The 16,116-nt window shown below is 38.9% G+C and overlaps 1 protein-coding gene across 4 annotated transcripts in view; it reads right to left on the reverse strand.

The window, feature by feature from the left end:
- epha3 (eph receptor A3) overlaps positions 1-16,116 on the reverse strand; it is a 109,675-nt gene that overhangs the window by 50,209 nt on the left and 43,350 nt on the right. For all 4 annotated transcript variants that reach the window (XM_039600027.1, XM_031729237.2, XM_039600028.1 and 1 more), the window contains exons 4-6: positions 9,872-10,027; positions 5,771-6,130; positions 1,711-1,835 (exon numbers count right to left, since the gene is read on the reverse strand). In XM_039600027.1, the coding sequence (XP_039455961.1) occupies positions 1,711-1,835; positions 5,771-6,130; positions 9,872-10,027 (641 nt within the window). The remainder of the gene's footprint in view (positions 1-1,710; positions 1,836-5,770; positions 6,131-9,871; positions 10,028-16,116) is intronic.

The following is a 16,116-nucleotide window of genomic DNA, read 5'->3' on the forward strand; positions in this document are numbered from 1 at the left end:
CAAGAAGAGGCCTCTGTCTGGCATTAGTCTTGGGATCTACCATGGTTCTCCAAGTTTGCTCTTCTGCATGGAAGAGCCTTTTGTCAGGGGTTTAAAATCCCTGGGTATGTATGTCTAGTGAGGAGAATCCTATGGGAACTTGCTTTGTGGGTATGCGTGTTTGTGTCTCCAGCACTTCCTGAAAGATAATGCGGTTACCAAGCAAAATACCCAGAAGGCTTTATTACAAAATGCTTTACTTTAGCTCCACCCTCATATTTTTCCTGTCCTTTTTGAACGAGTGTGCATTGGTGATAAGTGAGCATGTGTGTGCAATTGGAAAACCACAGCTGAGAATAAGACCTGCAGTGAGCTCTGACCCAGCATCACTCATTAACTTTTCCTCTCACTGTTTTCCGGCCTTGTTTTAACATCTTAGGTAGGGATGGCTGAGCAGAGACCAGAGTTTAGAGAGGAAACAGCTTCTGTCAGCCTACTAATCAAGAGATTAGGGGCCACTGTTGGCATTCAAGCAAACTGATCTGGGGCACACACGCACACATATACACACACAAACACACACACACACACACACTGAATCTGCCAGAGTGATTAAACTTGCATCCACGGCTAATTTCACCATCAAATGTCAGCCATAGCCCAGCATTGGTGCTGAAAGCCAGTGTAATTCGTTCTGCACTAATTTCCCTCACAGAAGAATGAGGGACCCCACAGATGCATTTACTGTCTGCCATAAAACTTGTCTCCATTAAGGAGTGGACTAGAGAGGAGGACAGCATGAGAGATGGAAGGATAGATAGAAAGAGGAGATGAGGAGCAAAAAAAAAGGAAGACAAGCAAGAATGTAAAAATTGTCACGTGAAGAAGAAAACATGGTGGAAAGGGAGGTCTTCTGATGAAGAGATTTCTTTTATTATAAAAATAAAACATTATGCACAACATAACGACAACTACATTTTCATTTCATTTCAATTTATATTAACTTAAATTGTACCTGAAAACCCAAAACTTCAAATATTTAGTACATATACTTTTCGTGTTTTTTTTTTTTTTGGAATAGTGCACGTATGAAAACACACAGAAAATAGCATCGACTTAGCAATTAGCTTAGGTTAGCACAAATATTAGAAAAGGGTCAAAGAAAATTCAGACCGTGAGTATATCGTGGCATAGCAGACACAATCAGCACTACAACTTGCTTTAGTTCAAATAACATTTACAAAGACTATAAGGGTTAGAGTTGAGTTAAATTTTATTATTTTTGCAGAAATTCAGTCTACTGGGTGAAAGAGTAAGTCCTGGATGTGCTTCCAAATGTTAGAGAAAGACTGATGGATATACTACATGGGCCTAAAAAGGTGGAAATGTAAGTAAACCTTTTCAGTCGATACCCCCAGTGAGAAATATTTTCAGGAAATTCAAGTTACCAGTTTTCAGGGTATTTATTTCTCTTTGATGCCTAAATTGGAGACACAGCTGGATTGAAATAATAAAATACTAGAACCTATTCACAAGCAGCTCACAAATTACCATGCCATATGCTTTTATCTTCTGAATTTAGCGTCATTCTTACCAGACGTTTAGAGAATGCTTACAATCAAGGTGTACTTCCCCAAATGAGTTAGGGTAGATTTTTTTCCCTTAGATAGGCACATTTTATGATGCAAATGCACACAAGGAAAACTTAACAGTGATATATACTGTACCAACCTTTTCGTAGTATTTGATCTCATAGTCAAGGATGATACCGTTGGGTCTTTCTGGTTCCTGCCAGGACAGGGAGACACTGCTTCGAGTTGTCTTCTCCTTTTTGATCACTGCTACTGGAGAGGGAGCTGGGCAGGAGACACAGACAGTCAGAGAGTGAGTTCCGTTAGTGTAAGGTTCAGTGGAAGTTCAGTCCACAGTGTTGAATCCTGGCAATTGTCTATAGTTCCTGTTAGCCTAATTCAGTTTGCTGCTTGGTGGGGTGGCATTCTAAGGCAAAGGCCCAGAGTTGTGAGTGGAACAAGACAATGTAAAGTAATGTACAAGAAACTGCACTGGATTTACATATCACAATTTTCAAAATGTGTATCGATATTTGTCATTTTAAGTAAAGATTAGGACCAGTAAGATTTACATGTTTACCAAAAACAAGCAAAAGCACGATAATTTCTGCTATTTCTGATCAAAGTATAGTAGTTTGTCCTCCATCACTTATATTTAAAACACTATAAACAATTTCCTCTCTGCTGTCCTCATCCATTTTGGTTAGTCGCTTTCTCTCTCGCCAATCTTCCTCGCCAATCCTTCGCCCATGCACCGCCTTGCCTCAGGGAGTTCACATGGTCCCAATCTAGTAATTCAGCATCTCTCCTTCTATCAAGACTCGCACCCCTCTCTCGTTCTGTGTCTCTCTCTTCACTCCCTTTCTCATTTCCCTTTTTTACTGCTCTCTAATTGCCAGGCAGCTCCAGGGCCAGCTCGGCATCTGAGGCATCGACTTTTAATTTTATTAGACCACAGGAAAAAACATGTTTGTCTTTGAAATGTTCAAGCCTTTCTTGATTGTGATTATATGGCTGCAGAATGCGTCTGAGTGTGTGTGTGTACATTTACTCGTGTGTATTTCCGCGGGAAGTTATTTTTTCTCCTGTAATGAATCCAGATGGGGAGAATCTGTTTCTATACCCCCTGCTCCTCCTCTTCTCCTCTCCCTCTGGTTCTGATAGTGGGGTGAGGCTGTGCTTTTTATTGGCTCTGTGGTTTATGGTGGTAATGATTTACTGTGTCTGGGTCGCTTACAGGCAGCTTCAAGTTCCTCTACTCCTCTGTTTCCTTTGCCTTGCTTCCCTTTCTATCTTCCTCAGCATGTCTACTGCTAAGCACTTAATTTGCTGTCACTCTGTTTTTTGTCTGAGGCATAACTGATACAGTATACCAGGCCTGTACTGGTGTTAAAAACTGTCCTTCTTTGTCATTCACTTGTAATTTGAGGGCCATGCTGCAGATGTTGAAACAGTGACCTCTACACACACAGTTAGGAGTAATTATTATAGGAAATTAAATTAAACAAGATGCTATTCAATGGCAAAAATCATTGCCCAAATGAGAGAAAATATACAACTTTGCCTTTACTTTCTCATTGTTTAAAGGCTATAATCACCAACCATATTATCATATCACTAGAGATATGTAACTAGAGATTACTCTGCATCTGAATCACAGTTACTCTGTTCTTAGCATAGTTATGAAACAAGTGGAGGGCAAAGGAGGCGAGAGGAGGAGAACTGTCTGACAGCACCTTGACAGCACAACCAGGACACACTGCTCCTTCCAGGGAAACACTTAATCCAGCTTTTAACAGCTTTGGCATCTATACGTGTGTGCTGGTGTGTAAGTATGTGTGTTTATTCGAGGGAAAGTATATAGACGGGTGGGGCAAGTGCACTGACATACTTAATCCTTGTAAACTCTGAGGGCTGATGGAAAGTGTGCAGCTGCAGGCTGAGATATTTGTTAAAGAGAGAGGGGGATTGTAAGTGTGTATAGCCAGGACAGAGGGTATAGTACTGAGGTGTGTATGTTGTCCTTCTCGGTGTGTAAATCTGCTTGCAACTATGTGAGCACACTGATAAATAGTAAGTAAAGACGAGTTTCATTTCATCTGATTATCACTTAGGCACTAAGATGGCTTTTGATATTCTGTGCACACACAGACCTCTTAGTGTTGATAAGCCCTCTTCAAATCTAATATATATTCAGATTGCAGAGAGAATCCCACTAATTAACCACACACTTACATTATAATGCTTACTAAAAATGTGCTTATTTTTTTATTTTTTAGTCCAAATTTGTATTTTTAATTTTGCTTTATTCTGAACTTTTGATGCATGTGCACTTAAACATACGAGCACCCAGAAAGACACTTAAAATCTACATTTAACACTTATCCCTATTTTGTCACTTAAAAGGCACACACACAGCAGACTCTTTATATGGTATGTGATTTATATATACCAAAGCTCCTGCATTTGTATTTGTGTGTCTAGTTTAAAAGTTTCCATAAGTACACTGTTTACTCTATGCAGTGCCTCTTTTGAGTCTCCCTCCTGGAACTCTCTCAAGCTTAAACTACATGCTGTAGTACATGCATGTTTTCTATCACAAGAAAATCAGCCTGTCACCAAGTCAGCCCAACACGACATTTCACAAAGACTGCTCCAAGTAGCAAGATCTGAATCAGTTATCCAATACAATCCAACCCTCATGGTATTTCCCGTTGAGCGTACCCACAGGTGTGATGCTGTTTTTACAATTTTGGATCTGTTGTTATAATATTTAACATTTTACATTACTTCATTTTCATTTTTCTCCACACAGCTTTCCTGATTTACAGGCATGTGAATTCCAAGGGGACTACATTACTGATACTGATACTAAGAATAATCAGTACACCCTGTAACCTACGAGAGAAAGCGTCTCTTTCATTCATAAAGCAGAGGCACCAAGACTCGATATTTGCATATAACTTTTAAAACAAGCAAAAGGCTTGAAGTACTAAAGGTTTCATTGCATTTTGCTTGAAGGCATCTCTACTCTGACTCTGTTTAAATTCATAGCTCTTGCCATCTGCCTATCATCATCGATGTGATGGAGTCTGACCTTGCTGTATGACAGCTTATGAGAGAAATTCACATCTGTTTGGTCTGTAAAAAAAAAAAACACCCTTCCAGGTGCTAAATCAACCTTCAAGGTTTAGAAGAAGAGTCATACAGAAAAATAGAGGAACACATTAGAAAAACTGGGTGTGGGGTTGGTTTGGGACGTGACAGGTAGAAGTAAAGGAGGTCGGTAGGGTGGTGGGGGGGATGTAGGGAACCACACTGCTTGAGAAAAAAAAATGCTGAGCTTCCAAACACAAAGGCAAAATGTGTAGGGGAACACTGAAGGAATGGCAAAAAGAAGAAAATAAGCTGATGAACTAGACTGGGACCTTTGCACATTCCTTGCTAGAGTCATGGATTTCTGAGGTTTGGCACTTTCTGCTGCAGCTAGATTTATTTTACCCTTGGAATTTCACGGCACTGCTTTCCTTTGCCGTCTTTTTCTTGTAAGAACTGGATGTGTGGAGAGATATTTGTATAAAAAGATTGATGGGAGTTTTAGGAGCCCATCCTCACGTTAAGAGAGTATGTTAAAAGGAGGAGTTATATTTTGGAAAAGGAGGAGGACATTCGATCCTGGTCGTTAAACAAGAGAATAGCGGCCTGGGATCGCCTTGTAAATGTCCAGGGTTGATGGTTGTAGTACATATGTTTGAGGTATATAAACCATAGGCTAGAGTATTATTTTATGAGAATATTCAGAAGCAGAGGGGGAAGAGGGTGAGAAGCTCATGTATGTTATCAGTATGGTAGCTTTTTTTAAAATTTACACACAGTACTTGTTATTACATATATAATACACTTGTATTAAATGCACTTTTCTTCATGCATGAATCAGCCACTCCATAGTTCCCAGTCCTCAGACCAGCTAAAAATAGAGATGAGCAAAATCTTGCAACCTGCAGGAGATGACCAACCTCCCAAACCTAAGAGGCTATTTTTTCTTTGTCGTTGGAGAATGAGCCTGTGTTTTTACACCAGTGATCTATCTTTTTATTGATTATATGCAGACAACTTTCAATCAATACCCAAAATGATTCAAAATTATTGCTGTTATTGTGTATAGTCAATCATCTCAGCTCATATCTTTAGCTAGCCACCCATACATCATGACATCTCACCAGCTTGGTTGGTGGTGATGGTGACGGCAGCGTACTGTCTCATCTTTGGCGCCAGCGATGACACACCGTTCTGTGCTTCAATCTCAAATGTGTAGTTAGTGTGGGCTAACAAGTCGCCAACCGTCACTGTGGTGTTGTGCAGTCCCATGGCTCTTGGCAGAAAGCGAACATTGCTCCGGCAAGGTTCACAACGCTGGGTCCCACCGCTGCTGCCATTAGCAGCAACAGCACGGCAACGTTTGCAGAGGACAGTGAAGGTGATATCCCTGCGCCCTCCGGTGTCCTCAGGCCAGCTCCATTCCAGGATAACAGAAGTCTCATTGATGGAAGAGATTACGTTCCGGGGAGCTGAAGGAGGTCCTGGTAGACAGAAGGAGATGAGGTGAGATCGAGAGGGAGGTCACTGGATTCACAGAAGGAGAGAACGCTTAGTAGTATAAAAAAACCAAAACTGATTAGTATAGTATAAAAAGGCAGATTGAAAGGAAAGAACACAAAGAAAGGACAAGTGCAGCAGCATGATAGATGAAAAGCAATATTAACATCAGTCAGTAGACTCGCATTAAATGGAATTACATTTAACAGCAAAGCCATATGCTACGTATAGTACACAGAACATGTAACATGAACTTTAAATCCAACCATATGGTCATTTTACTTCTGTTATCTCTTTCTCTTTGAGAATTTGAGCAGGGTTGTGAAAAATCACCCATTTATAGCTGGATTTGGTGTTTATTCTTCCTTAAATTTCCCAAAGTTTTTGCTTTTTCTTTCATAAGGAAGACAATTCACAAAAAGGCAAAAAGACAAAAAATATATTTTTCACAATGCATTATTTGCCTACTTGGATATCTTCATGGAAGAAGATTTTTACTATGAGTGCTGTACAATGAATGAGTTGTCGTAAAACTAGGGTTATGTTAATATAAATCAGTGAATCTACTACAGTATGTATGTGTTTCCATCTCTCTTTCAAAATCCGTAAGAAACAAGAGGAGCATGGCACAGTCGGAGCAAGTGAGTCTGACTCACTCAGACTAACATAAAATCTGTCTTATTACAAACAGATTTCCAGATACTCATATGAAAAACTATGACTAATTACATGGGGGACATAGCAAAACTGCCAAATAGCTCAGTGGGGGAAACTGAGAAGGCAGAGGAAGGAAAAAAAAAAGATTCAAATGGGCTTACTGGATTGTGTCTTGAGATAAAATGCTTTGTTTAGTTTGTTTTGCTGAATTTACTTCACTCCCAAACTATGCGCAGCGGCTGTCTCAGTTATCTGCATCGCTGATATTTATGTGCTTGAGCCAGAGAAATCAAAAGAAAAATACACACACCATTTGACTGCAAAGAAGTTCTGATAACTTGGATATCTGCAAGTCTCATAAATCTAACTTTGAAAGACATGTCAAATGTTACAAAAAAAACATGATTCAAACTTTTTAACTCCAAATACAGTTGCACAAGAAGTTTCTAAAAGTCAGTCATTTAAATATCTGAATGGTAAAAACAGGTCTGAAACATCAGTAAAAAAAAATGTACAACTAACATAACATCCACTGACCACATCAGAGTTTTGGGTCTGCATTTCAGCTTAGCTTTTACCCATATGTGCATACATGTATATGCACTGCACTGCTTGTATGCACATGCATACAGGGAAGCTAAAGTTAAAGTCAAAATAATTGAACACATCTTGACTGGCACGTGAAATCAAACATAATGTGTTAAAGCTAAAGGTGTAAAACTACTGTGGAAAGTTTCAGTCACTTATATTTTCTTTAACTTTAACATTTTGGATTTGTAATTGAAAATTAAATTACTCCAAGTTAACTCATTTTGCTTTCAGCAATGTACATTTTTGCTTTGTACTGCATGTACTGCAACTTAGAACTTCAAATCCAGAATTAACACCCAGAAAAATAGTCAATACTTAGATACTCAGATGAATACTCAGAGTTGTGCACAAATACAGTAACAGTGATGCCTCTGCTTTTGAACACAAATTATTTTGTTATCCTACTAAACTAACACTGTTTATTAATGTTACAGATGGGCTGGACCGCACCATTAACATCATTGTTTTATTAAATATATAGCTGCTAGCCAGTAAACTCCTTAGTTAAACGAAAAATGTTACCATGTGCTATTTAATGCTTCCGTGATGTATAAACTGGAGCATCGGTGACCTCTCCAAATCCCTCAAAGTGTTGTTCATCGTTCTGAAGGTCAGCTACTTCAGCTGCTAGCGAGGGGAGGGGCTGCGTACCTGCCTGTCTGCAACTGTGCTGTGCGACAGGGTTGTGCTGATGAGCGACGATGTCATGGATCAACAATGATCAAAGTAAGCGCAATAGCTCATAACTCAAGGTGAATTTTATTTCATTTACCCATTGGTGCATGAAGTCAATATCCTTATTATAAGGTTCATAATAAACTTCAAATAGCACCTCCACATATAAGCAATATTTGTAAAAAAGACATGTCTGGGCATGCAGGGGCGTGCAAACACAAGTTTACACCCAGAATTCTGTATGCTTTGAAGTTAATGAGCGTGGAGCAGCTACACTAATCCATCATCAGCATCAAGTGAGAGAAAACAGAAGGAAGATACTTTTGACTGCTGGATGGATTTTTAAATAACCCCATTATGTGTCATTTGCAGATGCTCGCTTATCTTGTTAACTTTTTTCTCTCCACTGTGTGTATGCAGGGCATGGTGAAGACCGAAGGGAAGACAGATGAAATATTTAACACCTAAACAAACAAACAAACAAACAAAAAAATCCTGAAATGTAGGACAGGTCTAATTTTTAAAAGTAACAAGTCAGAAAATGAGATGAGTTAATACAGTTTTAGCTGTTCAGCTGATATCTGTCTAATTATGGTCAGCTCTCACCTCTGTGCCTTTTACATTTGGGCCACACTTTGTGTGTCATGAACAGTGCTACCATAGTTGTGCAATTTAACTTCCTCTGCTGCCCTGCAGCAATGCTATCGGTCATCGGCAATGCCAGGGTCATGATCATGTGCAAAGCGCCCAACTCTAATGTGTGAGGTGGTCAGCTGAAGCAGGAAAAAGTGGCCTAATCTCTAATTATTAGTCGGTCAACATTACAATACAGTTGTGGAAAAGTCAAGTTAACTGCAATAACCAGCAAGATGAACAGCAACATACTGTAATTTTTTAATGTCATATGTAAGTGGTACTGTGCGACATGGAGGGACTGCATTGTTACATTTTAATAATAGCAATAATGCAATGTTTCATACTGAATGAAGAACAAAATAAAAACATTTTCTCCTTTTCTTCAACTTTCCCTCTGACCTTTGAAATTTTCTTGCCAACAAATTTCCAAAGTCAGCTTGAAACAACCTTTATCACACCGCTAACAGTAAAAGACCTCTCCTGAGATAATCATGATCATTATCTCCTAACAACTTATCTATTCATTTTCAGCTCTAGCGTTGCTCAGTTTGTCCCAATGAGATGAAATTTGCGTAGTTGACAAGATGATGTTGAGATAATCACAACAGGGACCTGCTGTGATTGTCGTTCTAATTAGCATTCTGTCTGTGGCTGCGGGCGTTGATTTATATTTTCCACCATTCCCCATACAGTTTTTTTTTCTTCCTAGCCCCGTTAGTAACGGATGTATCAATAATCTGACATCAGGGAATGCAGTGATTTATTGGTTTAGAGAGAATGCATTTTTGAATACTTGCAGGAGCCATCTCCATCTGCAATCCATTTGCATGAGATGGAGGCAAAAGAGATTCACACAGGAAGTGCAAAAGGTGGTTAAAAAATGTGACCTTTTAAAAAAATGAGGGATTTTTAACTTCCTGTGTCCATTTATTCACTGTTTTCCCAGTGTGTTATCTGTGGAATTCCAATGTTGTGCTGAAGGTGTTTATTTTCATGGGCAAATATAAACGACTGCAAAACAATAAGTTGTTTAAAATGTCTGGAAACCTTTATATTAGTGACACAAAATACAAACTGCAACATATGAGACTCACTGACTCACTATGTGATAGGTCACCAGGAAATATTAGTGCTATTTACACTGGGGGAAAAAAATGCACACTTACGAGTACAGGCCATAGAAGCAGGGTCTCCCTCAGCACGGAAGTAGTTTTTCTCACAGCCACAGTGCAGAGACCCCTCATGGTGAGAGAAACTATGAGGTGGACACTTTGAGCACTCCATATTCCCGAGAGTAGATTTGTAGAAGCCTGCCCTGCACGCTGAAAACAAAAACAACACAGACAGATACATGAGCATCGTGCTGAACCAGCACATCGACAGCTATGTAATAGCTGCATTCTTCTTCAGAGCACCTTCAACAATTCCGAGTCAAAAAATGAAAGATTGGAGATGTTTAATGCACTCTCTTTGTCTCTCTCACACACACAAACACACAGATACACTGACACCAACAAAGTGCGGGAAGGAGACAGAATGTATATCTGCTGTTAATGTAACAGGAATCCATTGGCTGCTAGTAAAAACAATAATTCTCTGAAATGTCTTTGCATCTATTTCCTCCTCCCTTCAACTCTCAGAGGGCACAATATGAATAATGCAGATTGTCCCCTCAGATAAAAGGGATGTTCTCTTTAAATATCTGTGGTATTAAATGTGCACTCAGCAGCTCTTTTAACTCCTACTCACCACTAATCTGTTGCAATCTGTGCAAGTAGGGTGACACTCTACCTGTGTAAAGTATATTGCATGTGAAAGTAGACTGTATGTGTGTCTGTTTTTCTGTGTAGGATGGAAGATCAAGGGGGGAAGATTAAAAAAAAGACTTTCCCTTGTGTTTTTCTGTTCTTCTTCCTTTCTCTACATATTTAGTTCCACTCTACTTTATTCAGTGCTCCCTTTGTCTCCCACCACCAAAGGTTGAAACCTCTGTTAACTTATCCAGAGTTATAGTGAGATAAAAAGCATTTAGGCATACAAACTGTCTCTTTCCATGATGGTCAACTGCATTTAGAGTTCACCATCAACAGTACTGTATTTCCAAGCATGCGCGGTATCTCCACTGCCGAGACACAGTAACTGGAAATTCAAGCTCCTATAAGCATTCCTCCAGTTCCTGCCACAAAAATGGCAGAAATTTTATATCTTAGAATTGGAATACTGTATGAATGTCCTATCCATCTATCCATTTTCTTAAACATATCCAAGTCAAAGTCAAAGTGATTATTAAATCAATTAAGCTAAGTGTGCATAAGCTGTCTAGATGGGATGTGTCTAGTATGATGTTAATATAGTGCAATTTTTACTCATGGCAGCTCATAGGTGTGTCTTTATGGCATGCTTTTATGGATGGATCTTAGGCATGTGTTTCACCAGCTCTTTGAAGACAGATATTTATCGTCTGTTTAGCCTAGTACTGCTTTTAATTCTTCATTTCTGACAGCTTATAAATTAAAAATTAAAAAAACAAGGTCTCAGAGGACAATTTCAGTTTGCAAGTCTTCTTTGTTTAGAAGGAAAAAAAGAGCATAATGTATTCCAAGACTGAGTCCATGTGCAGAAAGATCGAGGCAAGGAAGTAATCAGGTTTAAATGTTTATTTTGTGCATTTTTCACTTTTTATGAAAAAGTTTAAACCAACAGCTACCGTGTTTGTCTTTTTATGGCCATTAAGGTGTATTTGATGACCTTTTTTATTTTCTGCTGGATTTATAACCAATTGCAGTTGTAATATATGCTCCTTGTAAACCCAGTGTTGTGCACATACTCAGACAAGCTTGCCCTCTGTCTCTCTCTCTCTCTCTCTCTCACACACACACACACACACACACACACACACACACACACACACACACACACAAGCGATTAAAGAAATAGCTAGCAGCAATAGCAGCCAGCCAGCAGAATGTGTGGGCTCAGCAGAACAGATCTGACAGATCCCAGTGGTGGACAACACACTTCTGCAAAAGCCAACACTGCTGGTCCTACTGCCATATCCATCACTGACACTGCCACACCAAGGTCCCTGTGCTGCACTAAATACTACCTCTCCTCCACAATGTGGTAGTCTGTAAGAGAGGGTACACGCATGCTTGTGTGAGAGAGTAATATAATGTGAAGCTGATTCAAACACCCCAGTATGATCCTACTGATGGAAGGGCAACCCCAACAGTTGCTGACACACAGAAAACAGACCACCCTGATGGGAGGACACACCAGGAAATTACACCTGACAGCCAATCGTATAACAGAAGCAGAGGAAATTGCTGGGTTAACAGAATTGTGGAATATAAAAGAGAATTATAGATAATAGGCAAAAGTTAAAACGCATTAGTCTCATACTAGCGGGAGAGACTGATTAGTCTAGCCATGAGCAGACTTTGATAGAGTATGTATGCCACTAACAATTCACCACTGGATAACACCAAACAAAGATGCATTTACCATATATACTGGCCAGCTAAGTCACTGGGCTCAAGTCCAAGTAGATCTGTTTTCTTTTAGGTACTGTATTATACCAACTTCACTCAAGGGTAGGAACAAATCACTAAAGCAGACACATGCATATTCATAGGAGAAGTTATTTTTCACATGTGGCAGATTTTTTTCCAAGTCATTTATATCATAGCTTAGAGTTTTGCATGGATATTGCCAGAGAATGTAAATCAAGTTGTTTTTTTCTCCTGCATACATGTTAGAAATAGACAAAAAAAAGGCATGCATGTATACATGTTTTTTTAGCAAAGCTTGCTCGCACAATAAGACATTGCAAATTTGCTTGGACTATTTCCAGCTATAGATTAATACACATCTTAAGTACTTGAGCTCATTTATAAATTTAATAAATTTGTGGAACTAAAATTAAATTACTGAGTAGCTTTATTAACCTCTGCACCTACTAAATGAACTTCACATCTTCCATCCATTTATCCATTTTCTTAACTGCTACAGTGTCATTATCCCATTCGTCACAGGGCCAGAGGCGGGGCATAGCGTGTAAAGGTGGCCACTCCATGGCAGGGCATGGTAAATGACTCTGGCGAGTCAACACTGAAGACTTTTCAACACATCCATGAAACTTATTGGATACAGAGAGAATCTTAGAGAACTAAAGCTCTACTTACAGTATGAGATTTTTCATGTGTCAGTGTACAGATTTTTTCATGACCACAACCATATTTTTACAACTGCTGGAAACGGATAATACAGGTCTGCCAGAATAAAAAAGCTGCTCTAAAAGAGACTGATGGTAAAATCATATTTGTACCCAGGGGATTAACTCCTCATCCAACCAGGAAGTGTTACACTGACATTCAGAGAAAAATATGAAGGTTTTCCACCATTAATTATCTTTTATTTATTCGCAGTCAATAGCATGCAAAGGGTCTGTCACTATTCCTACAAGTACTCATTTATTTAACCATATAAACAGCCATTTAACTGAAGGTCTCAAATACTCACACACACATAAAGGTATAACAAGATGTCTTGTTATTTTCTACATATCAGCAGATGGAACAATCCTTTTACACACTTTGAAACAGCAGTTATACACGCACAGAAGTACACACACGTACGCATACACAGCTGCAGAAGCCACATGACACGGTGGTTGAAAAATAACTGGGAATGCATTCTGTTCAATCAATACTCCTCTTCTTGTTTCAGCTGGTCCCTTTAGGGGTGGCCACAGCGGATCATCTGCCTCCATCTCACCCTATCCCTAGCATCCTCCTCTGTAATACAAACCCTCTGCATGTCCTCCTTCACTAAATCCATGAATCTTCTCTGTGGTCTTCCTCTTTTTGTCCTGCCTACATCTTCAACATCCTTTGTTGAATATATCATCTCAGCCTTTCCTCTCTAACTCTGTCTCAAAATGCTCAACCTGAGCTGTGCCTCTGACATGTTCATTTCTAATTTTTTCCATCCCAGTCTCTTCCAATGAAAACCTTAACATCTTTAACTACAATTCAGCCTCCTGTCTTTTTGTTAAAGCCATCATTTCCAAACCATACATCACAGCAGGTCTCACTATTATCTTGTAAACCTTCCCTTTCACTCTTGCAGCTGTTCTTCTGACACAAATGTCCTCTGACACTCACCTCCAGCCATTCCACTGCCTGCACTCTCTTCTTCACCTTTCTTGTGCAATGTCCATTGCTTTAAATTTGGTTGACATTGGGTATCTTATCTCATCTTCTGTACATTTAATACCTCTACTCCTTGGATCTTCACTGTTACACCTCTCTCCATCTTATTCACACACACAATTTCTGCATTACTTCTACTGACTTTCATTCCAGAGCATACCTCCACCTGTTCAGGCTCTCTTTCACCTGCGCTTCACACTCACTACAGGTCATAGTGTTGTCTGCGAACATCACAGTCCAGTCTCCTGCATGACCTCATTTATCAACATATCCATGACCACTGCAAACAAGAAGGGGCTTCCTTCCTTGTCTTTATCATCTTCCATAAAAGATACTCGAGGGGAAGAAAAATCGTGTTACGCTGATACTGTTTCACATTTTTTAGTAGAAAATCTGTGATATACAGCTTTCAAGTGGAACCTGCAGTCTCTTTATGAAAGGTTGCCAAAACTCAGCAACACGGTAAAGAACTGGGAAAATCCAAATCACTAAACTATTAAAGGATATTAAGCTCATTTTATTAAACTACCTTGTGATTATTTTATCAAAATGTGATGACATTCAGCATGTTACTTGTCACATGATCAGTGTGTGCTTAACCCCTGAACATCACTTGCAAATTGATTCGTGTTACACCAATCAATTTACAGTGGGAAAGTGAGAAAGTGCTCTGCCCTTGACTCCCTATCATTTCATCAGGCTTCAGTCTTGATCCCAGCCTAGTGCTTTCTCCCATTCACACACTTCAAGGTTAAGTCTAGCAGCAAACAGAGCCAAACCAAAATGCAGGCCCAACAATTGATTTCCTGTTTCCAAACCACCTCTCTTTTTCACTCCCATAAGATTGCAATGACTTTCACTCTTTCTCTCCTCCTCTTCCATTTCCCTCCATGTCCGCCTCCCCTTCATCTTGCACTCCCTCCTTGAGTTCTTTTCTGCGGCTTTTCCTTCTCATTCTTTTGCTCCAACTTTCTTTCCTTAATTGGAATAGCTCTCTTTGAAATGGAAAAGTTATTTACTTTGACAGCTTAGGCATTTGGCTGGCGGTCTTATCCGGAGCCACTTGTAATGTTACTGGAGACATGGCAACAGTAAACATCTTGCCCCCTGCCATGAAATCCTGCTTCAGGCAGAACCAGTAACAAGTTACAGAAATCTCAGAAAGGTCAAAGTCTTTTATGAAAGCATGGCATATTTTGGTGGGATTTTTTTGTCTTCCTAATACTGGTGTTGATGTAGAAACATGTTAAGCAAACTGTTGACTAACGCATAAAAATACACATGCCTTTTTTTAATATTCAAAGTGCAGTTTTGCAGTTATTTTATAATCTCCCATCTTAAGTTTTTTCAATGCACTTCAGTTTGGCATGAAATGTTAGATATAAGCGGCTATAATACACTGATATTGCCATTTTTATTACCGTTAAAAAAACCCTGCAAAATATAACCTAGAAAGTCTTATTGAGGTAAGAAAGACTAATGTATGAATATATAACTCAGATTTCTGATATACAGAGTAACATGGATATCCAGTACGCTGAATTGCAATCACTTTGCTGAAGTTAATATGTCTGTAACCCAATAAAACAAATTCATTTTGTCAGAAATATAAATGAAAACAATCATCAGAATTGATAGGCTGTGTCTCAAAGCAAATTACTACACATTTTTATCTCTTCTATGTTCAATTATCATGTCATTTACCCTGTTAATCACTACAGGGACATATGAGAATATATTCAGATGTCAGTAGTCAGTATTGTGGACCAATGCAGAAGTTATTCTCTACATTTTCAAGGCTCCAGAAGGTCAGGAGCAAGAATTCATTTTAACAGTGCTTCCAATTCAGTTTTTGTAAATGGGATGAAAGCTACTGAAGCTAATTAAATAACAAGAAGGGTTTTATTAGGCTCTAAACTTTCAGGGTCATATTTTTTGATAATTTTACTGTTTTTGTTTGGGTCACTTGTTTGCACAGAATAGCTTGCAAGAAGAAGAGGGGATGTAGCAGTGACAACAAGTTTATTACAGTTTCTTATTTTTTCTTTTTTTTTTGCTAGTTTGTAGATTTAAACCATAAAGATTTTTTTTTTGTTTGCTACTTTTTAATACCAGTAAATAAACCATTCTGTATCTATAAACTATGGTATTGCTGTATTTAATTAAGACTAAGCTCAAATTCCTCACTAAAATTAATT

The sequence above is a fragment of the Oreochromis aureus genome, linkage group 16, assembly GCF_013358895.1.
Source record: "Oreochromis aureus strain Israel breed Guangdong linkage group 16, ZZ_aureus, whole genome shotgun sequence".
In the NCBI taxonomy this organism is placed as follows: domain Eukaryota; kingdom Metazoa; phylum Chordata; class Actinopteri; order Cichliformes; family Cichlidae; genus Oreochromis; species Oreochromis aureus.